Source organism: Haliaeetus albicilla, chromosome 30, assembly GCF_947461875.1.
Source record: "Haliaeetus albicilla chromosome 30, bHalAlb1.1, whole genome shotgun sequence".
NCBI lineage: Eukaryota > Metazoa > Chordata > Aves > Accipitriformes > Accipitridae > Haliaeetus > Haliaeetus albicilla.
The window spans coordinates 161052-182238 of NC_091512.1; the positions used below are offsets into that span (position 1 = coordinate 161052).

The following is a 21187-nucleotide window of genomic DNA, read 5'->3' on the forward strand; positions in this document are numbered from 1 at the left end:
CAAGGACTCGTGTAAGGGCAGTGAGTGTGCAAGAACCATCCCTGCAATGCAGTGAGCGTGCAAGGCCCCGTGCGAGGGCAGTGAGTGTGCAAGAATAAACCTTGCAAGGGACTGAGTGTGCAAGGACAGGTGCAAAGAGCATCCCTGCAATGGAGTGAGTGTGTAAGTACTCGTGCAAGGGCAGTGAGCCTGCAAGGACTTGTGCAAGGAGCATCCCTGCAATGCAGCGAGCGTGCAAGGCCCCGTGCAAGGCCAACGAGCGTGCAAAGAGCGTCCCTGCAATGTAGTGAGCGTGCAAGGACTCGTGCAAGAAGCGTCCCTGCAACGGAGCAAGTGTGCAAGGACTCGTGCAAGGCCAACGAGCGTGCGAAGAGCATCCTTGCAACGCAGTGAGCGTGCAAAGACTCGTGCAAGGAGCATCCCTGCAATGCAGCGAGAGCGAGCATGCAAGGCCTCGTGCAAGCAGCATCCCTGCAACGCAGCGAGCGTGCAAGGACTCGTGCAAGGAGCCTCCCTGCAACGGAGTGAGCGTGCAAAGACTCGTGCAAGCAGCATCCCTGCAATGCAGCGAGCGTGCAAGGCCCCGTGCGAGGGCAGCGAGCGTGCAAGGATGGGTGCAAAAAGCGTCCCTGCAACGCAGCGAGCGTGCAAGGACTCGTGCAAGGAGCCTCCCTGCAACGGATTGAGCGTGCAAGGACTCGTGCAAGCAGCCTCCCTGCAATGCAGCGAGCGTGCAAGGCCCCGTGCAAGGCCGACGAGCGTGCAAAGAGCGTCCCTGCAATGGATTGAGCATGCAAAGACTTGTGCAAGGAGCATCTCTGCAACGGAGTGAGCGTGCAAGGCCCCGTGCAAGGGCAGTGAGGGTGCAAGAATCATCTCTACAAGGGAGTGGGCGTGCAAGGACAGGTGCAAAGAGCGTCTCTGCAATGTAGTGAGCGTGCAAGGACTCGTGCAAGCAGCCTCCCTGCAATGCAGCGAGCGTGCAAGGCCCCGTGCAAGGCCGACAAGCATGCAAAGAGCGTCCTTGCAATGCAGCGAGCGTGCAAAGACTTGTGCAAGGAGCATCCCTGCAATGCAGCGAGCGTGCAAGGCCCCGTGTGAGGGCAGCGAGCGTGCAAAGAGCCTCCCTGCAACGGAGTGAGCGTGCAAAGACTCGTGCAAGCAGCCTCCCTGCACTGCAGCGAGCGTGCAAGGCCCCGTGCGAGGGCAGCGAGCGTGCAAGGCCTCGTGCAAGGAGCCTCCCTGCAGCGGAGCGGGCGTGCGAGGACTCGTGCGAGGCCGACGAGCGTGCAAGAACCATCCCTGCAACGGCTCGAGCGTGCAAGCCCCGCCCCCTCCCGCCCCTCCCCTCCCCCTCCTCCCTGGCGCAGCCCCCTCTGCGCACCCACCCCCCCCCCACCCTCCACCGTCCGCCGCAGCCCCCGGACGCGGGTTTTTTTTTTTGGGTGCCCCACCCCCCCCACCCAGTGGGTGCCCCCCCCACCCCACCCACCCACCCCACCCACCCCCTCCCCTTTTTCCCCCCCCCCCTTCCCCCCCCCCCCGCCATGAAGGACCGGACCCAGGAGCTCCGCAGCGTGAGCTGGGGGGGGGGGGGGTATGGGTGCTATAGGGTGCTATAGGGTGCTATAGGGTGCTATAGGGCGCTGGGGGGGGATTTGGGGTGCTGGGGGGGGATTTGGGGTGCTATGGGGGGGATTTGGGGTGCTGGGGGGGCGGAGGGAGGAGGGAGGGGGGGTTGCAGTGGGGGGTGCTATAGGGTGCTATAGGGTGCTATAGGGTGCTATGGGGGTGCTATGGGGTGCTGGGGGGGATTTGGGGTGCTGGGGGGGCGGAGGGAGGAGGGGGGGGTTGCAGTGGGGGGTGCTATAGGGTGCTATAGGGTGCTATAGGGTGCTGTAGGGTGCTATAGGGTGCTATGGGGTGCTATGGGGTGCTGGGGGGGGATTTGGGGTGCTGGGGGGGGATTTGGGGTGCTATGGGGGGGATTTGGGGTGCTGGGGGGGCGGAGGGAGGAGGGAGGGGGGGTTGCAGTGGGGGGTGCTATAGGGTGCTATAGGGTGCTATGGGGTGCTGGGGGGGATTTGGGGTGCTGGGGGGGCAGAGGGAGGAGGGGGGGCTGCAATGGGGGGTGGGGGGTGCTACGGGGTGCTATAGGGTGCTATGGGGTGCAGTGGGTGCTATGGGGTGCTGGGGGTGCTGGGGGGTCCAATAGGATGCAGTGGGTGCTGTGGGGTGCTGAGGGTGCAGTGCTGTGGGTGCTGTGGGGTGCTGAGGGTGCTGGAGGAGCTGCAGAGGGTGCTGTGGGTGCAGTGGGTGCTGTGGGGTGCTGAGGGTGCTGTGGGTGCAGTGGGGTGCTGGGGGATGCAATGGGGTGCTGAGGGTGCTGTGGGGTGCTGTGGGTGTTATGGGATGCAGTGGGGTGCTGTGGGTGCTGTGGGTGCAGTGGGATGCAGTGAGGTGCTGAGGGTGCTGTGCTGTGGGTGCTGTGGGGTGCTGAGGGTGCTGGGGGTGCTGGAGGAGCTGCAGAGGGTGCTGTGGGTGCAGTGAGTGCAGTGGGGTGCTGAGGGTGCTGATGGTGCAATGGGGTGCTGGGGGGTGCAGTGGGGTGCTGTGGGTGCTGAGGGTGCTGTGGGTGCAGCGGGATGCAGTGGGAGCTGCAGTGGGTGCTGTGGGGCACTACGGGGTGCTGGGGGTGCTGGGGGAGCTGCACCGGGGTGCTGAGGGTGCTGAGGGTGCTGTGGGTGTTATGGGGTGCAGTGGGGTGCAGTGGGGTGCTGTGGGTGCTGTGGGGTGCTGGGGGAGGTACGGTGGGTGCCGTGGGGTGCTGTGGGGTGCTGAGGGTGCTATGGGGTGCTGTGGGGTGCTGTGCATGCTGTGGGGTGCTGAGGGAGCTGTGGGTGCAGTGGGGTGCTGGGGGGTGCTGAGGGTGCAGTGCTGTGGGTGCTGTGGGGTGCTGGGGGTGCTGAGGGTGCAGTGGGGTGCTGGGGGAGCTGATGGTGCAGTGGGGTGCAATGGGGTGCTGGGGGGTGCTGGGGGGTGCTGGGGGTGCTGGGGGTGCTGTAGGTGCTGTAGGGTGCTGAGGGTGCAACGGGGTGCAGTGGGGTGCTGTGGGGTGCTGAGGGAGCTGATGGTGCAGTGGGTGCTGTGGGTGCAGTGGGTGCTGTGGGGTGCTGAGGGTGCAGTGGGATGCAGTGGGGTGCTGTGGGTGCTGTGGGGTGCTGGGGGAGGTACGGTGGGTGCCGTGGGGTGCTGTGGGGTGCTGGGAGTGCTGTGGGGTGCTGAGGGTGCTGTGGGGTGCTGGGGGAGCTGCAGTGGGTGCTGAGGGTGCAGCGGGGTGCTGGGGGTGCTGGGGGGTGCAGTGGGATGCAGTGGGGTGCTGAGGGTGCAGTGCTGTGGGTGCTGTGGGGTGCTGGGGGTGCTGGGGGAGCTGCAGTGGGTGCTGTGGGGCACTACGGGGTGCTGAGGGTGCTGGGGGATGCAATGGGGTGCTGGGGGAGCTGCAGTGGGTGCTATAGGGTGCTATAGGGTGCAATGGGGTGCTGTGGGGTGCTGAGGGTGCTGAGGGTGCTATGGGGTGCTATGGGGTGCTGAGGGTGCAGTGGGGTGCTATGGGGTGCTATGGGGTGCTGAGGGTGCAGTGCTGAGGGTGCTGAGGGTGCTGTGGGGTGCTATGGGGCACTATGGGGTGCTGAGGGTGCTATGGGGTGCTGTGGGGTGCTGAGGGTGCAGTGCTGTGGGTGCTGAGGGTGCTGTGGGGTGCTGTGGGGTGCTGAGGGTGCAGTGCTGTGGGTGCTGTGCGGTGCTGTGGGGTGCTGTGGGGTGCTGAGGGTGCTGTGGGTGCTGAGGGTGCTGTGGGGTGCTGTGGGAGCTGCAGTGGGTGCTGTGGGGCACTGTGGGGCGCTGTGGGGTGCTGTGGGGTGCTGTGCATTGCAGTGGGGTGCAGGGGGGTGCTGTGGGTGCTGTGGGGTTCTGCAGTGGGTGCTGGGGGGTGCTGGGGGGGGATGTGGGGGTGCTGTGGGTCTGCAGTGGGGTGCTGCGGGGGTCAGTGGGGTGCAGCGGAGCGTGCTGTGGGTGCTGTGGGTGCTGTGGGTCGCTGTGGGTGCTGTGGGGTGCCATAGGTGGGTGCTATGGGTCGCTATGGGTCACTATAGGGTGCTATAGGGTGCTGTGGGTCACTATAGGGTGCTATGGGGTGCTGTGGGGTGCTGTGGGGTGCACTGGGGGTGCCATAGGTGGGTGCTATGGGTCGCTATGGGTCGCTATAGGGTGCTGTGGCTCACTATGGGGTGCTGTGGGGTGCCATAGGTGGGTGCTATGGGTCGCTATAGGGTGCTATGGGTCACTATGGGTCACTGTGGGGTGCACTGGGGGTGCCATAGGTGGGTGCTATGGGTCACTATGGGGTGCTATAGGGTGCTGTGGCTCACTATGGGGTGCTGTGGGGTGCCATAGGTGGGTGCTATGGGTCGCTATTGGGTGCTATAGGGTGCTGTGGGTCACTATAGGGTGCTATGGGGTGCTGTGGGGTGCTGTGGGGTGCACTGGGGGTGCCATAGGTGGGTGCTATGGGTCACTATGGGGTGCTATAGGGTGCTGTGGGTCACTATGGGTCGCTATGGGGTACTGTGGGGTGCTGTGGGTCACTATAGGGTGCTGTGGGTCGCTGTGGGTCGCTATGGGTTGCTGTGGGGTGCACTGGGGGTGCTATAGGTGGGTGCTATGGGTCACTATGGGGTGCTATAGGGTGCTGTGGGTCACTATAGGGTGCTATGGGGTGCTGTGGGGTGCTGTGGGGTGCACTGGGGGTGCCATAGGTGGGTGCTATGGGTCACTATGGGGTGCTATGGGGTGCTGTGGGTCACTATGGGTCGCTATGGGGTACTGTGGGGTGCTGTGGGTCGCTATGGGGTGCTGTGGGTCACTATAGGGTGCTGTGGGTCGCTGTGGGTCGCTATGGGTCGCTGTGGGGTGCACTGGGGGTGCCATAGGTGGGTGCTATGGGTCGCTATGGGTCACTATAGGGTGCTGTGGCTCACTATGGGGTGCTGTGGGGTGCCATAGGTGGGTGCTATGGGTCGCTATAGGGTGCTGTGGGTCGCTATAGGGTGCTGTGGGGTGCACTGGGGGTGCCATAGGTGGGTGCTATGGGTCGCTATGGGTCGCTATGGGTCGCTATGGGTCACTATAGGGTGCTGTGGCTCACTATGGGGTGCTGTGGGGTGCCATAGGTGGGTGCTATGGGTCGCTATAGGGTGCTGTGGGTCGCTATAGGGTGCTGTGAGGTGCACTGGGGGTGCCATAGGTGGGTGCTATGGGTCGCTATAGGGTGCTGTGGGTCACTATGGGTCACTGTGGGGTGCACTGGGGGTGCCATAGGTGGGTGCTATGGGTCGCTATTGGGTGCTATAGGGTGCTGTGGGTCACTATAGGGTGCTATGGGGTGCTGTGGGGTGCTGTGGGGTGCAGTGGGGGTGCCATAGGTGGGTGCTATGGGTCGCTATGGGTCGCTATGGGGTGCTATGGGGTGCTGTGGGTCGCTATGGGTCGCTATGGGTCACTATAGGGTGCTGTGGGTCGCTATAGGGTGCTGTGAGGTGCACTGGGGGTGCCATAGGTGGGTGCTATGGGTCACTATTGGGTGCTATAGGGTGCTGTGGGTCACTATAGGGTGCTATGGGGTGCTGTGGGTCGCTGTGGGGTGCCATAGGTGGGTGCTATAGGTCGCTATGGGGTGCTGTGGGTCGCTATGGGTCACTATAGGGTGCTGTGGGTCGCTATAGGGTGCTGTGGGGTGCACTGGGGGTGCCATAGGTGGGTGCTATGGGTCACTATTGGGTGCTATAGGGTGCTGTGGGTCACTATAGGGTGCTATGGGGTGCTGTGGGTCGCTGTGGGGTGCACTGGGGGTGCCATAGGTGGGTGCTATGGGTCGCTATGGGTCGCTATGGGTCGCTATGGGGTGCTGGGGGTTGCTATGGGTCTCTATAGGGTGCTGTGGCTCACTATGGGGTGCTGTGGGGTGCCATAGGTGGGTGCTATGGGTCGCTATGGGGTGCTGTGGGTCGCTATAGGGTGCTGTGAGGTGCACTGGGGGTGCCATAGGTGGGTGCTATGGGTCGCTATTGGGTGCTATAGGGTGCTGTGGGTCACTATAGGGTGCTATGGGGTGCTGTGGGGTGCTGTGGGGTGCACTGGGGGTGCCATAGGTGGGTGCTATGGGTCGCTATGGGTCGCTATGGGTCGCTATGGGGTGCTGGGGGTTGCTATGGGTCTCTATAGGGTGCTGTGGCTCACTATGGGGTGCTGTGGGGTGCCATAGGTGGGTGCTATGGGTCGCTATGGGGTGCTGTGGGTCGCTATAGGGTGCTGTGAGGTGCACTGGGGGTGCCATAGGTGGGTGCTATGGGTCGCTATTGGGTGCTATAGGGTGCTGTGGGTCACTATAGGGTGCTATGGGGTGCTGTGGGTCGCTGTGGGGTGCACTGGGGGTGCCATAGGTGGGTGCTATGGGTCGCTATGGGTCGCTATGGGTCGCTATGGGGTGCTGGGGGTTGCTATGGGTCTCTATAGGGTGCTGTGGCTCACTATGGGGTGCTGTGGGGTGCCATAGGTGGGTGCTATGGGTCGCTATGGGGTGCTGTGGGTCGCTATAGGGTGCTGTGAGGTGCACTGGGGGTGCCATAGGTGGGTGCTATGGGTCGCTATTGGGTGCTATAGGGTGCTGTGGGTCACTATAGGGTGCTATGGGGTGCTGTGGGGTGCTGTGGGGTGCACTGGGGGTGCCATAGGTGGGTGCTATGGGTCGCTATGGGTCGCTATGGGTCGCTATGGGGTGCTGGGGGTTGCTATGGGTCTCTATAGGGTGCTGTGGCTCACTATGGGGTGCTGTGGGGTGCCATAGGTGGGTGCTATGGGTCGCTATGGGGTGCTGTGGGTCGCTATAGGGTGCTGTGAGGTGCACTGGGGGTGCCATAGGTGGGTGCTATGGGTCGCTATTGGGTGCTATAGGGTGCTGTGGGTCACTATAGGGTGCTATGGGGTGCTGTGGGTCGCTGTGGGGTGCACTGGGGGTGCCATAGGTGGGTGCTATGGGTCGCTATGGGTCGCTATGGGTCGCTATGGGGTGCTGGGGGTTGCTATGGGTCTCTATAGGGTGCTGTGGCTCACTATGGGGTGCTGTGGGGTGCCATAGGTGGGTGCTATGGGTCGCTATGGGGTGCTGTGGGTCGCTATAGGGTGCTGTGAGGTGCACTGGGGGTGCCATAGGTGGGTGCTATGGGTCGCTATTGGGTGCTATAGGGTGCTGTGGGTCACTATAGGGTGCTATGGGGTGCTGTGGGGTGCTGTGGGGTGCACTGGGGGTGCCATAGGTGGGTGCTATGGGTCGCTATGGGTCGCTATGGGTCACTATAGGGTGCTGTGGCTCACTATGGGGTGCTGTGGGGTGCCATAGGTGGGTGCTATGGGTCGCTATGGGGTGCTGTGGGTCGCTATAGGGTGCTGTGAGGTGCACTGGGGGTGCCATAGGTGGGTGCTATGGGTCGCTATAGGGTGCTATGGGTCACTATGGGTCACTGTGGGGTGCACTGGGGGTGCCATAGGTGGGTGCTATGGGTCGCTATGGGGTGCTGTGGGTCGCTATAGGGTGCTGTGGGGTGCACTGGGGGTGCCATAGGTGGGTGCTATGGGTCGCTATGGGGTGCTATGGGGTGCTGTGGGTTGCTATGGGTCGCTGTGGGTCGCTATGGGTCACTATAGGGTGCTATGGGTCGCTATAGGGTGCTATGGGGTGCAGCGGGGGTGCTGTAGGTGGGTGCTGTGGGTCACTATGGGTCGCCGTGGGTCACACTATAGGTCGCCGTGGGTCGCTGTGGGTCGCCGTGTGGGTTGCTATAGGTCGCTATAGGGTGCTATGGGTCGCTATGGGTCACTATAGGGTGCTATGGGTCGCTATGGGGTCGCTATAGGTCGCTATGGGGTTGCTATAGGGTCGCTGTGGGTTGCTATAGGGTCACTATGGGTCACTATAGGTCGCTATAGGTTGCTATAGGGTGCTATGGGTCGCTATGGGTCGCTATAGGTTGCTATGGGTCGCTATAGGTTGCTATGGGGTCGCTATAGGGTCACTATAGGTCGCTATAGGATGCTATGGGTCGCTATGGGTCGCTATGGGGTTGCTATAGGGTCGCTATAGGTCGCTATAGGGTGCTATGGGTCGCTATGGGTCGCTATGGGTTGCTATGGGGTCGCTATAGGGTCGCTATAGGTCGCTATAGGGTGCTGTGGGTCGCCGTGGGTCGCCGTGGGGTGACACGTGGGGGGGTCCCCTGGACCCCCGCAAGGGGCGGGGCCTCTGCCAGGGGGATCAGCCAATGGGCTGCGGGGACCCCCTCGGGTGGCCCCGCCCCCTATGCAAACGAGGCCAATGAGTTGCCGGGAGAGCCGCCGCATGCAAATGAGGGTGGGGAGCCGGCGGCCAATGGGGAGGCAGCAGCAGAGGGCACGGGGAGAGGGGAGGGGTTCTTTATGCAAATCAGCTGTGAGGGGAGCCAATGGCCTGAGGGTGGGCTGTGGTGCAGGGGGGCGGGGCTATGCTAACGAGACGCCGCTTGATTGGCTTATGCAAATGGGGGCCAGGCAGGTTTAACGGGAAGGCAAGGGGGGATGTGTGCTTTTATGCAAATGAGCGTGTGTGTATGCAAATGAGCGTGCTTTTATGCAAACGAGAGCAGGGGATGTGTGCTTTCATGCAAATGAGCACTCTTGTATGCAAATGAGCGTGCATTTATGCAAATGAGCATGAGGGTGGGTGTGCTTTCACGCAAACGAGCGCTCTTGTATGCAAATGAGCGTGCATTTATGCAAATGAGCATAGGGGGTGGGTGCGCTTTCACGCAAACGAGCGCGCATTTCTGCAAACGAGCGTGAATGCATGCAAATGCCCATGCATTTATGCAAACGAGGCGGGCCAATGGGAAGGCCTCAGGCCGCGCCGACGCCTCCCAGCCCTCACCCAATCGCGAGCGAGGGGCGGGCGACCGACGGCCAATGGCCTTCGCCCCCCCCCCCCCCCCCCCCGGGAGGGGGGGGGCTCTCCCAGCACCACCCCCCCCGTATGCAAACGAGCAAGGGGAGGGGCCGGCGCCGAGGCAGCCAATGGGAGCGCAGCCCCCCCCCCCCCCCGTTTGCCAACTGGGGGGTCCCTTTGCCCCCCCAGGCGAAGGACAGCGACGATGAGGACGAGGTCGTCCACGTCGACCGCGACCACTTCATGGACGAGTTCTTCGAGCAGGTCGGGACCCCCAAAACCGAAAGGGACCCCCTATAGGACCCCCTGACCCCTATAGGACACCCTGACCCCCCCATGGGACCCCCAGAACCCCTATAACACCCCCTGATCCCCTATAGGACCCCCTGACCCCCTATAGGACACCCTGACCCCCCCATGGGACCCCCTGACCCCCTATAAGACCCCCTGACCCCCCCATGGGACCCCCTGACCCCCTATAGGACACCCTGACCCCCCCATGGGACCCCCTGACCCCCTATAGGACACCCTGACCCCCCATGGGACCCCCAGAACCCCTATAAGACCCCCTGACCCCCTATAGGACCCCCTGACCCCTATAGGACACCCTGACCCCCCCATGGGACCCCCTGACCCCCTATAGGACACCCTGACCCCCCCATGGGACCCCCAAAACCCCTATAAGACCCCCTGACCCCCTATAGGACACCCTGACCCCCCCATGGGACCCCCAGAACCCCTATAAGACCCCCTGACCCCCTATAGGACCCCCTGACCCCTATAGGACACCCTGACCCCCCCATGGGACCCCCTGACCCCCCCATGGGACCCCCAAAACCCCTATAAGACCCCCTGACCCCCTATAGGACACCCTGACCCCCCCATGGGACCCCCAGAACCCCTATAAGACCCCCTGACCCCCCCATGGGACCCCCAGAACCCCTATAGGACACCCTGACCCCCCCATGGGACCCCCTGACCCCCTATAGGACACCCTGACCCCCCCATGGGACCCCCAGAACCCCTATAAGACCCCCTGACCCCCTATAGGACCCCCTGACCCCCTATAGGACACCCTGACCCCCCCATGGGACCCCCAAAACCCCTATAAGACCCCCTGACCCCCTATAGGACCCCCTGACCCCCCCATGGGACCCCCTCACCCCACGGGACCCCCAAAACACCTATAGGACCCCTTGACCCCCTATAGAATCCCCAGACCCCCCATAGGACCCCCTGACCCCCCTATAGGGCCCCCAAAACCCCTATAAGACCCCCTGACCCCCTATAGGACCCCCTGACCCCCTATAGGACCCCAAAACCCCTATAGGACCCCCTGACCCCCTATAGGACACTCTCACCCCCCAATAGGAACCCCAAAACCCCCAAGGACCCCCAGACCCCCTATAGGACCCCCAGACCCCACCAAAGGACCCCCTGACCCCCTATAGGACACCCTGACCCCCCCATGGGACCCCCAGAACCCCTATAAGACCCCCTGACCCCCTATAGGACACCCTGACCCCTATAGGACACCCTGACCCCCCCATGGGACCCCCTGACCCCCTATAGGACACCCTGACCCCCCCATGGGACCCCCTGACCCCCTATAAGACCCCCTGACCCCCTATAGGACACCCTGACCCCCCCATGGGACCCCCAGAACCCCTATAAGACCCCCTGACCCCCCCATGGGACCCCCAGAACCCCTATAGGACACCCTGACCCCCCCATGGGACCCCCTGACCCCCTATAAGACCCCCTGACCCCCTATAGGACACCCTGACCCCCCCATGGGACCCCCAGAACCCCTATAAGACCCCCTGACCCCCTATAGGACCCCCTGACCCCTATAGGACACCCTGACCCCCCCATGGGACCCCCTGACCCCCTATAGGACACCCTGACCCCCCCATGGGACCCCCAAAACCCCTATAAGACCCCCTGACCCCCTATAGGACACCCTGACCCCCCCATGGGACCCCCAGAACCCCTATAAGACCCCCTGACCCCCCCATGGGACCCCCAGAACCCCTATAGGACACCCTGACCCCCCCATGGGACCCCCTGACCCCCTATAGGACACCCTGACCCCCCCATGGGACCCCCAGAACCCCTATAAGACCCCCTGACCCCCTATAGGACCCCCTGACCCCCTATAGGACACCCTGACCCCCCCATGGGACCCCCAAAACCCCTATAAGACCCCCTGACCCCCTATAGGACCCCCTGACCCCCCCATGGGACCCCCTGACCCCCTATAGGACCCCCTCACCCCACGGGACCCCCAAAACACCTATAGGACCCCTTGACCCCCTATAGAATCCCCAGACCCCCCATAGGACCCCCTGACCCCCCTATAGGGCCCCCAAAACCCCTATAAGACCCCCTGACCCCCTATAGGACCCCCTGACCCCCTATAGGACCCCAAAACCCCTATAGGACCCCCTGACCCCCTATAGGACACTCTCACCCCCCAATAGGAACCCCAAAACCCCCAAGGACCCCCAGACCCCCTATAGGACCCCCAGACCCCACCAAAGGACCCCCTGACCCCCTATAGGACACCCTGACCCCCCCATGGGACCCCCAAAACCCTTATAAGACCCCCTGACCCCCTATAAGACCCCAAAAGCCCTGTAGGACCCCCTGATCCCCTATAGGACCCACTGACACCCCCATGGGACCCCCAGAACCCTTATAAGACCCCCTGACCCGCTATAGGACCCCAAAACCCCTGTAGGATCCACTGACCCCCTATAGGACCCCCTCACCCCACGGGACCCCCAAAACACCTATAGGACCCCTTGACCCCCTATAGAATCCCCAGACCCCCCATAGGACCCCCTGACCCCCCTATAGGGCCCCCAAAACCCCTACAAGAGCCCCTGACCCCCTATAGGACCCCCTGACCCCCTATAAGACCCCAAAACCCCTATAGGATCCCCTGACCCCCTATAGGACACCCTCACCCCCCAATAGGAACCCCAAAACCCCCAAGGACCCCCAGACCCCCTATAGGACCCCCAGACCCCACCAAAGGACCCCCTGACCCACCAAAGGACCCCCTGACCCCCCCATGGGACCCCCAGAACCCCTATAGGACCCCCTGACCCCCTATAGGATCCCTTGACCCCCTATAGGACCCCAAAATCCCTGTAGGACCCCCTGATCCCCTATAGGAAACCCTGACCCCCTCAAAGGACCCTAAGACCCCGTACAGAATCCCCCAACCCCCCATAGGACCCCCAAAACCCCCATAGAACACTGTGACCCCCCCCATAGGACCCCCAGACCCCCCCCAAAGGACCCCAAGACCCCTTATAGCACCCCCTGACTCCCCCATAGGACCCCCAGACCCCCTATAGGACACCCTAACCCCCCCATGGGAACCCCAGGGCCCCTATAGAATCCCCAGACCCTCCATAGGACCCCCAAAACCCCCATAGCACCCTCTGATCCCCCAAAGGACTCCAAGACACCCTATAGGACCCCCTGACCCCCCATAGAACCCCCAAAACCCCTTTAGGACCCCAGACCCCCCCTAGATCTCCCAAAACCCTCTTAGGACCCCCAGACCTCCCATAGGACCACAAGACCCCCTATAGAATCCCCAGACGCCCCCATAGGACCTTCAAAACCCCCATAGGACCCTCTGACCCACCAAAGGACCCCAAAACCCCCTATAGGACCCCCAGACCCCCACATAGAACCCCCAGACCCCCCCATAGGACACCAAGACACCCCCAAAGAACCCCCTGACCCCCCATAGGACCCCCAGACCCCCTATAGGACCCCCAAAACCCCCTTAAGACCCCCATAGGACCCCCTGAACCCCTATAGGATGCCCCAGACCCCCCATAGGAACACCACAGGACCCTCTGACCCCCATAGGACCCCCAGATCCCCTTTAGAACCCCAAGACCCCCTATAGGACCCCCAGACCCCCCCATATGATCCCCAGAGCCCCCCATAGGACCCCCAGACCCCCTAGAGGACCCCCAGACCCCCCGTATGACCCCCAAAACCCGCTATAGAACCCCCAGACCCCCCCATAGGACCCCCAAAACCCCCCACAGAACCCCAAGACCCCCCATAGGACCCCCAGACCCCCCATAGATCCCCAGAACCTTCTATAGGACCCCCCAGACCCCCCCTAGGACCCCCAGATACCCCATAGAACCCCCAAAACCCCCATAGGACCCTCTGACCCCCCCATAGGAACCCCAAACCCCCCATAGAATCCCCAGACCCCCCCATAGGACTCCCTCACCCCTTATAGAACCCCAAGACCCCCCATGGGACCCCCAGACCTCCCATATGACCCCCAGAACCCCCTATTGGACCCTCCAGACCCCCCCATAGGACCCCCAGACCCCCTTTAGAACCCCAAGACCCCCTTATAGGACCCCCAGACCCCCCCATATGACCCCCAGACACCCTATAGGACCCCCTGACCCCCCCATAGAACCCCCAAAACCCCCCATAGGACCCCCAAGGCCCCCATAGAACCCCCAGACCCCTCCCAGGACCCCCAAAACCCCCCATAGGACCTCCAAAACCCCCTATAGGACCCCCTATAAGACCCCCCATAGGACCCCCAAAACCCCCCATAGGACCCCCAGACCCCCTATAGAAACCCCAGCCCCCCTCATAGAACCCCCACCCCCCCCCATAGGGTGCCCAAACCCCCCCATAGGACCCCCTATAAGACCCTCCATAGGACCACAAGACCCCCTACAGAAACCCCAGACCCCCCCATAGGACCCCCAAAACCCCCCATAGGACCCCCTATAAGACCCCCCATAGGACCCCCAAAACCCCCTATAGGACCCCCTATAAGACCCCCATAGGACCCCCAAACCCCCCCATAGGACCCCAAGACCCCCCATAGAAACCGCAGACCCCCCATAGGACCCCCAAAACCCCCCCATAGGACCCCAAGACCCCCCATAGAAACCCCAGACCCCCCATAGGACCCCCAAAACCCCCCCATAGGACCCCAAGACCCCCTATAGAAACCCCAGACCCCTCCCAGGACCCCCAAAGCCCCCCATAGGACCCCCAAAACCCCTCATAGGACCCCCTGTAAGACCCCCCATAGGACCCCCAAAACCCCCTATAGGACCCCCTATAAGACCCCCATAGGACCCCCAAACCCCCCCATAGGACCCCAAGACCCCCCATAGAAACCCCAGACCCCCCATAGGACCCCCAAAACCCCCCCATAGGACCCCAAGACCCCCCATAGAAACCCCAGACCCCCCATAGGACCCCCAAACCCCCCCATAGGACCCCAAGACCCCCTGTAGAAACCCCAGACCCCCCATAGGACCCCCAAAACCCCCCCATAGAACCCCAAGACACCCTATAGCACCCCCTGACCCGCCCCAGAACCCCCAAAACCCCCTATAGAACCTCAAGACCCCCCATAGGACCCCCAAGGCCCCCCCTAGAACCCCCAGACCCCTCCCAGGACCCCCAAAACCCCCCCATAGGACCCCCAGACCCCCCCATAGGACCCCAAAACCCCCCATAGAACCCCAAGACACCCTATAGGACCCCCTGACCCCCCCAACCCCCCCCCACTCCCTATAGGACCAAGGCACCGCACTGTGTCCCTCAACTTCTCCCCCCCCCCCCCACACCGTGTCCCCCCGTGTCTCCTGTGCCCCGCCCCCCGGTATCCGCCCCGCCCCTCGTGCCCCGCCCCGTGCCCCGCCCCAAACCCCCGTTCAGGTGGAGGAGATCCGGGGCTGCATCGAGAAGCTGTCGGAAGACGTGGAGCAGGTGAAGAAGCAGCACAGCGCCATCCTGGCCGCCCCCAACCCCGACGAGAGTGAGTGGGGACGGGGCGGGACGGGGGGGACACGCGGGGTGGGGGGGGGACACGCGTGGGGCGGGGGGACACCGGGAACCGGGGACACGTGGGATGGAGGGACACCAGGACACGTAGGATGGAGGGACACCAGGAACCGGGGACACGTGGGATGGAGGGACACCAGGACACGTAGGATGGAGGGACACCAGGAACCAGGGACACGTGGGATGGAGGGACACCAGGACACGTGGGATGGAGGGACACCAGGAACCAGGGACACGTGGGATGGAGGGACACCAGGGACCGGGGACACGTGGGATGGGGGGACACCAGGGACACGTGAGATGGACGGATGGATACCAGGAACCAGGGACATGTGGGATGGAGGGACACCAGGAACCAGGGACGCCATGGGGGACACGTGGGATGGAGGGACACCAGGGACACGTGGGATGGAGGGATGGATACCAGGAACCGGGGACACGTGGGATGGAGGGACACCAGGAACCAGGGACGCCATGGGGGACACGTGGGATGGAGGGACACCAGGGACACGTGAGATGGAGGGATGGATACCAGGAACTGGGGACACGTGGGATGGAGGTACACGTGAGATAGAGGGACACCAGGAACCAGGGACACGTGGGATGGAGGGACACCAGGAACCAGGGACACGTGTGGGATGGAGGGACACCAGGAACCAGGGACACGTGTGGGATGGAGGGACACCAGGGACACGTGTGGGATGGAGGGACACCAGGAACCAGGGACACATTGGATGGAGGGATACCAGGGACACGTGGGATAGAGGGACACCAGGAACCGGGGACACGTGGGATGGGGGGACACCAGGGACACGTGAGATGGAGGGATGGATACCAGGAACCGGGGACACGTGGGATGGAGGGACACCAGGAACTGGCGACGCCATGGGGGACACGTGGGATGGAGGGACACCAGGGACACGTGAGATGGAGGGATGGATACCAGGAACCGGGGACACGTGGGATGGAGGGACACCAGGAACCGGGGACATGTGAGATGGAGGTACACGTGAGATAGAGGGACACCAGGAACCAGGGACACGTGGGATGGAGGGACACCAGGAACCAGGGACACGTGCAGGATGGAGGGACACCAGGAACCAGGGACACGTGGGATGGAGGGACACCAGGGACACGTGAGATGGAGGGATGGATACCAGGAACCAGGGACACGTGGGATGGAGGGACACCAGGAACCGGGGACGCCATGGGGGACACGTGGGATGGAGGAACACCAGGGACACGTGAGATGGAGGGACACCAGGAACCGGGGACACGTGGGATGGAGGGACACCAGGAACCAGGGACACATGAGATGGAGGGACACCAGGAACCGGGGACACGTGGGATGGAGGGACACCAGGAACCGGGCACACGTGGGATGGAGGGACACCAGGAGCTAGGGACGCCATGGGGGACACGTGGGATGGAGGGACAGCAGGAACCGGGGACACCACGGGGGACACGTGGGATGGAGGGACACCAGGAACCGGGGACACGTGGGATGGAGGGACACCAGGGACACACGTGGGGTGGAAGGGGCGTGACACCTCCCCGCTCCCCAGAGACGAAGCAGGAGCTGGAGGACCTCACGGCCGACATCAAGAAGACGGCGAACAAAGTGCGCTCCAAGTTGAAAGGTGACCCGGCGGCGGCCATCTTGGGCTGATCCACTCAAGGGGGTTGACCACCTTGGGGTGACCTGCGGGATGGAGGTGGCCACCTCGGGGTGCTCGTCTCGGAGGGTGGCCGCCTTGGGCTTGACCCGCATGAGGGTGGTGGCCACCTCGGGGGCGGTCGCCTTGGCCGGGACCACCATCTTGGCCGCCCGCCGTTGCGGCGGCCATCTTGGCGTGGCGGCCGGAACGGAGAAAGGGTGGCCAACCGCACCCTGGAGGAGGAGGAGGTCGGCGGTGGAAGGAGATGTCACGCCGTTTTCTCCTGCAGCCATCGAGCAGAGCATCGAGCAGGAGGAAGGTCTGAACCGCTCCTCGGCCGACTTACGCATCCGGAAAACGCAGGTATCCCTCCTCCTCCTCTTCTTCCTCCTCCTTCTTCTTGGTGGCCACCGGCGCGAGGTCCCCCGCCCACGCCGTGTCCATCCCCACGTCCCCCCCCCAGCACTCGACGCTGTCCCGCAAGTTCGTGGAGGTGATGACGGAGTACAACGCCACCCAGTCCAAGTACCGCGACCGGTGCAAGGACAGGATCCAGAGACAGCTGGAGATCAGTAGGTCGCGGCAACCGGCGAGGGCGGGGCAGAGAAAACGCCGGAATTGGGGTTTTGGGCGGGGGGGGGGTGGGGTGTCACCTGTCACCGCCCCTCTTTCCGCAGCCGGCCGGACCACCACCAACGAGGAGCTGGAGGACATGCTGGAGAGCGGGAAGTTGGCCATCTTCACGGATGACGTAAGTGAGGTCTCTCTGCCCCCGCGGTCAAGAACCCTTGGAGGCCCCCCCGGCGCCCAATGGGGCGCCTAGAACCCAACGAAGCCGGAGCAGGGGCTAATGAGACGCCCCAACCGGCTTTTGCGTCACTTGAAAACCAGCAGGTGCCCTGGAGCCCCTCGGGGCTTTTTGAGGGACCTGGGTGCCCATTGGGTCACCCGGAACCCGTTAGGTCACCTAGAACCCAAGGAGATGCCCCGAATCGTTGCACGACCTAGAAACCGTGAGGTTGCCTATGACCCGCTGGGGTACTTTGGATCATCTCGAGCCCGAGGACCCCCACCCGACGTTCCCACCCGACTCCCCTCTCTCCCACCAGATCAAAATGGACTCGCAGATGACCAAACAGGCCCTGAACGAGATCGAGACGCGACACAACGAGATCATAAAGCTGGAAACGAGCATCCGGGAGCTGCACGACATGTTTGTGGACATGGCGATGCTGGTGGAGAGCCAGGTAGGGGCGGGCGAGGGACGGAGGGAGGGCTCGGACTCTTCCCGCGTTGGGGTTGAAGACCTGCACAAAGCCCCCAGCGAGGTACCGGATCCCGTGGATCCCTCCCTCCCACTGAGAAACAACATTTGAGAGATCGTTGGATCTTCCAGAGCCTGTTGAAACTTCCAGAGCTCACGGGATCATCCAGAACCCATGATCAAAAGCTCTCAAGCCCGCCAAGAGACGATTGGGTCACCTAGAACCCACCAAACCCCATATTTAGTGTTCATTGGCTCACCTGGATGCCATCAGAAACTCTTGATCCCACCAAGGGTCACCTAGAACCCACCAAAAGCCATCATTAGGGCTTGTTGGCTCACCTGGATGCCCTCAAAAACTCTTGAGCCCACCTAGAGTCACCCAAAACCCACCAAACCCCATATTTAGCGTTCATTAGCCTGCCTGGGCACCATCAGAAACTCTTGAGCCCACCAAGGGTCACCTAGAACCCACCAAACCGCATATTTAGTGTTCATTGGCCCGCCTGGATGCCATCAGAAACTCCTGAGCCCACAAAGGGTCACCTAGAACCCACCAAACCCCATATTTAGTGTTCATTGGCCCACCTGGATGCCATCAGAAACTCTTGAGCCCACCAAGGGTCACCTAGAACCCACCAAAAGCCATCATTAGGGCTTGTTGGCTCACCTCGATGCCATTGAAAGCTCTTGAGCCCACCTAGGGTCACCTACAACCCGCTAAAGCCCATATTTAGTGTTCATTGGCCTGCCTGGGCACCATCAGAAACTCTTGATCCCACCAAGGGTCACCTAGAACCCACCAAAAGCCATCATTAGGGCTTGTTGGCTCACCTCGATGCCATCAAAAGCTCTTGAGCCCACCAAGGGTCACCTAGAACCCACCAAACCCCATATTTAGTGTTCATGGGCCCGCCTGGGCGCTATCAGAAACTCTTGAGCCCACCAAGGGTCACCTAGAACCCACCAAACCCCATATTTAGTGTTCATTGGCCCGCCTGGATGCCATCAGAAACTCCTGAGCCCACAAAGGGTCACCTAGAACCCACCAAACCCCATATTTAGTGTTCATTCGCTCACCTTGGTGCCATCAGAAACTCTTGAGCCCACCGAGGGACACCTAGAACCCACCAAAAGCCATCATTAGGGCTTGTTGGCTCACCTTGATGCCATTGAAAGCTCTTGAGCCCACCAAGGGTCACCTAGAACCCACCAAACCCCATAGTTAGTGTTCATTGGCCCACCTGGATGCCATCAGAAACTCTTGAGCCCACCAAGGGTCACCTAGAACCCACCAAACCCCGTATTTAGAGTTCATTGGCTCACCTGGATGCCCTCAAAGACTCTTGAGCCCACCTAGGGTCACCTAGAGCCCACCAAAAGCCATCATTAGGGCTTGTTGGCTCACCTCGATGCCATTGAAAGCTCTTGAGCCCACCTAGGGTCACCTACAACCCGCTAAAGCCCATATTTAGTGTTCATTGGCCTGCCTGGGCACCATCAGAAACTCTTGATCCCACCAAGGGTCACCTAGAACCCACCAAAAGCCATCATTAGGGCTTGTTGGCTCACCTCGATGCCATCAAAAGCTCTTGAGCCCACCAAGGGTCACCTAGAACCCACCAAACCCCATATTTAGTGTTCATGGGCCCGCCTGGGCGCCATCAGAAACTCTTGATCCCACCAAGGGTCACCTAGAACCCACCAAAAGCCATCATTAGGGCTTGTTGGCTCACCTCGATGCCATTGAGAGCTCTTGAGCCCACCTAGGGTCACCTAGAACCCACCAAACCCCATATTTGGTGTTCATTGGCCCAACTGGGCACCATCAGAAACTCTTGATCCCACCAAGGGTCACCTAGAACCCACCTAACCCTATATTTAGTGTGTATTGGCTCACCTGGACGCCCTCAAAAACTCTTGATCCCACCAAGGGTCACCTAGAACCCACCAAACCCCATATTTAGTGTTCATTGCCCTGCCTGGGCGCCATCAGAAACTCTTGATCCCACCAAGGGTCACCTAGAACCCACCAAAAGCCATCATTAGGGCTTGTTGGCTCACCTCGATGCCATCGAAAGCTCTTGAGCCCACCAAGACACCGTTGAACCACCTAGAACCGATCGAGCCCCCATCCTAGGTGCCGGGGTGGGTGCCCTGGGGTGCCAGCCCCACCCCAAAGATGGGACACGCGGCTCAGGGTCCAGTTCTGCCTCTCAGGGCGAGATGATCGACCGCATCGAGTACAACGTGGAACACTCGGTCGACTACGTGGAACGAGCCGTGTCGGACACCAAAAAAGCCGTAAAGTACCAGAGCAAAGCCCGGAGGGTGAGTGATGGGGTGGGGCAGGAGGGCGGGGCGGGAGCCCGGATATCTGGGTCCTCAACGCGAGGGGGTTTCTCCTGCTCCGTAACGTTCCTCTCTTCTCTCCTTTCTCCTCCCCGTGCTGCCCGGATGTCATTTATTTTAATTTTTTTTTTTTTTTGGGGGGGGGGGGTAACGTAGAAGAAAATTATGATCATAATTTGTTGCGTGGTGCTGGGGGTGGTCTTGGCCTCCTCCATCGGGGGCACGTTGGGCTTGTAGGGCCCCCTGGTGCGCCCCCGCGGCAGTAATTAACGCCCCCCCCCCCCTCCTCCCCCCTCCCGGTAATGAGAATAACCACATAAGCGAGAATCAGAATAAATTAAGAGACAATTGTTCATGCGAACGGACATAACAGCACGTGGTCCAATCACCCGCCGCCCCCAGCGGACCAGAGCGGTCCGGCCCGGCCCCGGGGCCAGCAAATCTAAGCAGCTCGTCGGCCTCCATCCATCCCATCATCCCCTTCCCCGGATGCTTGGGTCCTCCCCGCTTCTTGTTCCCGCCCCTCCCCCCTTCCGAAACCAGTCCCACCACCATCGCCCATCCATGCGCTGTGCTTGGCGGGGGAGGGGACGGGGACGTACCTGGGGGGGGGGGGGGGCAGATGGGTCAAGGGGGTCCCAGAGAAGGGTGGGGGTCAGGGTGAGCAGAGAAGGAGGGTCCTGGGGGGGGGCGTGGGCGGGGCTTGAAACTCGAGGGGGGTCATGGGTTGAGCCTAGGGAGTGATTATGGGAGCAGTTGGGTTGGGTTGACCCCAGAGAGGGGTCATGGGTCTAGGTTGACCCTAAAGATAGGTCCACAGATCAGGTTGGCCCTCAAGAGGGTTTATGGGTCGGGTTTGGTTGACCCTAGAGAAGGATTTGGGGGACGGTTGGGTTGGGTTGACCCTAAAGAAGGGTCACGGGTCAGGTTTGGTTGAGCCTAGAGAAGGATTTGGGGGACGATTGGGTTGGGTTGACCTCAGATAAAGGGTTATAGGTCACGTTGACCCTAGAAAAG

At 62.0% G+C, this 21187-nt stretch overlaps 1 protein-coding gene across 1 annotated transcript; it reads left to right on the plus strand.

The window, feature by feature from the left end:
• Positions 1–1526: 1526 nt before the first annotated feature.
• LOC138683054 (syntaxin-1B) lies at positions 1527–21148 on the plus strand. Its single transcript, XM_069774598.1, has 10 exons — positions 1527–1577; positions 9221–9295; positions 14771–14870; positions 16462–16536; positions 16844–16917; positions 17018–17126; positions 17232–17305; positions 17664–17801; positions 20039–20149; positions 20327–21148. Exons 1-10 carry the CDS (start codon positions 1548–1550, stop codon positions 20405–20407), a joined length of 867 nt encoding a protein of 288 aa, XP_069630699.1. The 5' UTR covers positions 1527–1547; the 3' UTR covers positions 20408–21148.
• The last annotated feature ends 39 nt before the right edge of the window (positions 21149–21187 follow it).

Bases quoted from the DNA above. Each gene is read 5' to 3' on its own strand.
- LOC138683054 (XM_069774598.1), top strand. From the start codon at position 1,548: ATGAAGGACCGGACCCAGGAGCTCCGCAGC. The intron at 16,918-17,017 runs GTATCCCTCCTC...TCCCCCCCCCAG, and splicing joins TACGCATCCGGAAAACGCAG to CACTCGACGCTGTCCCGCAA. The intron at 17,127-17,231 runs GTAGGTCGCGGC...CTCTTTCCGCAG, and splicing joins CCAGAGACAGCTGGAGATCA to CCGGCCGGACCACCACCAAC.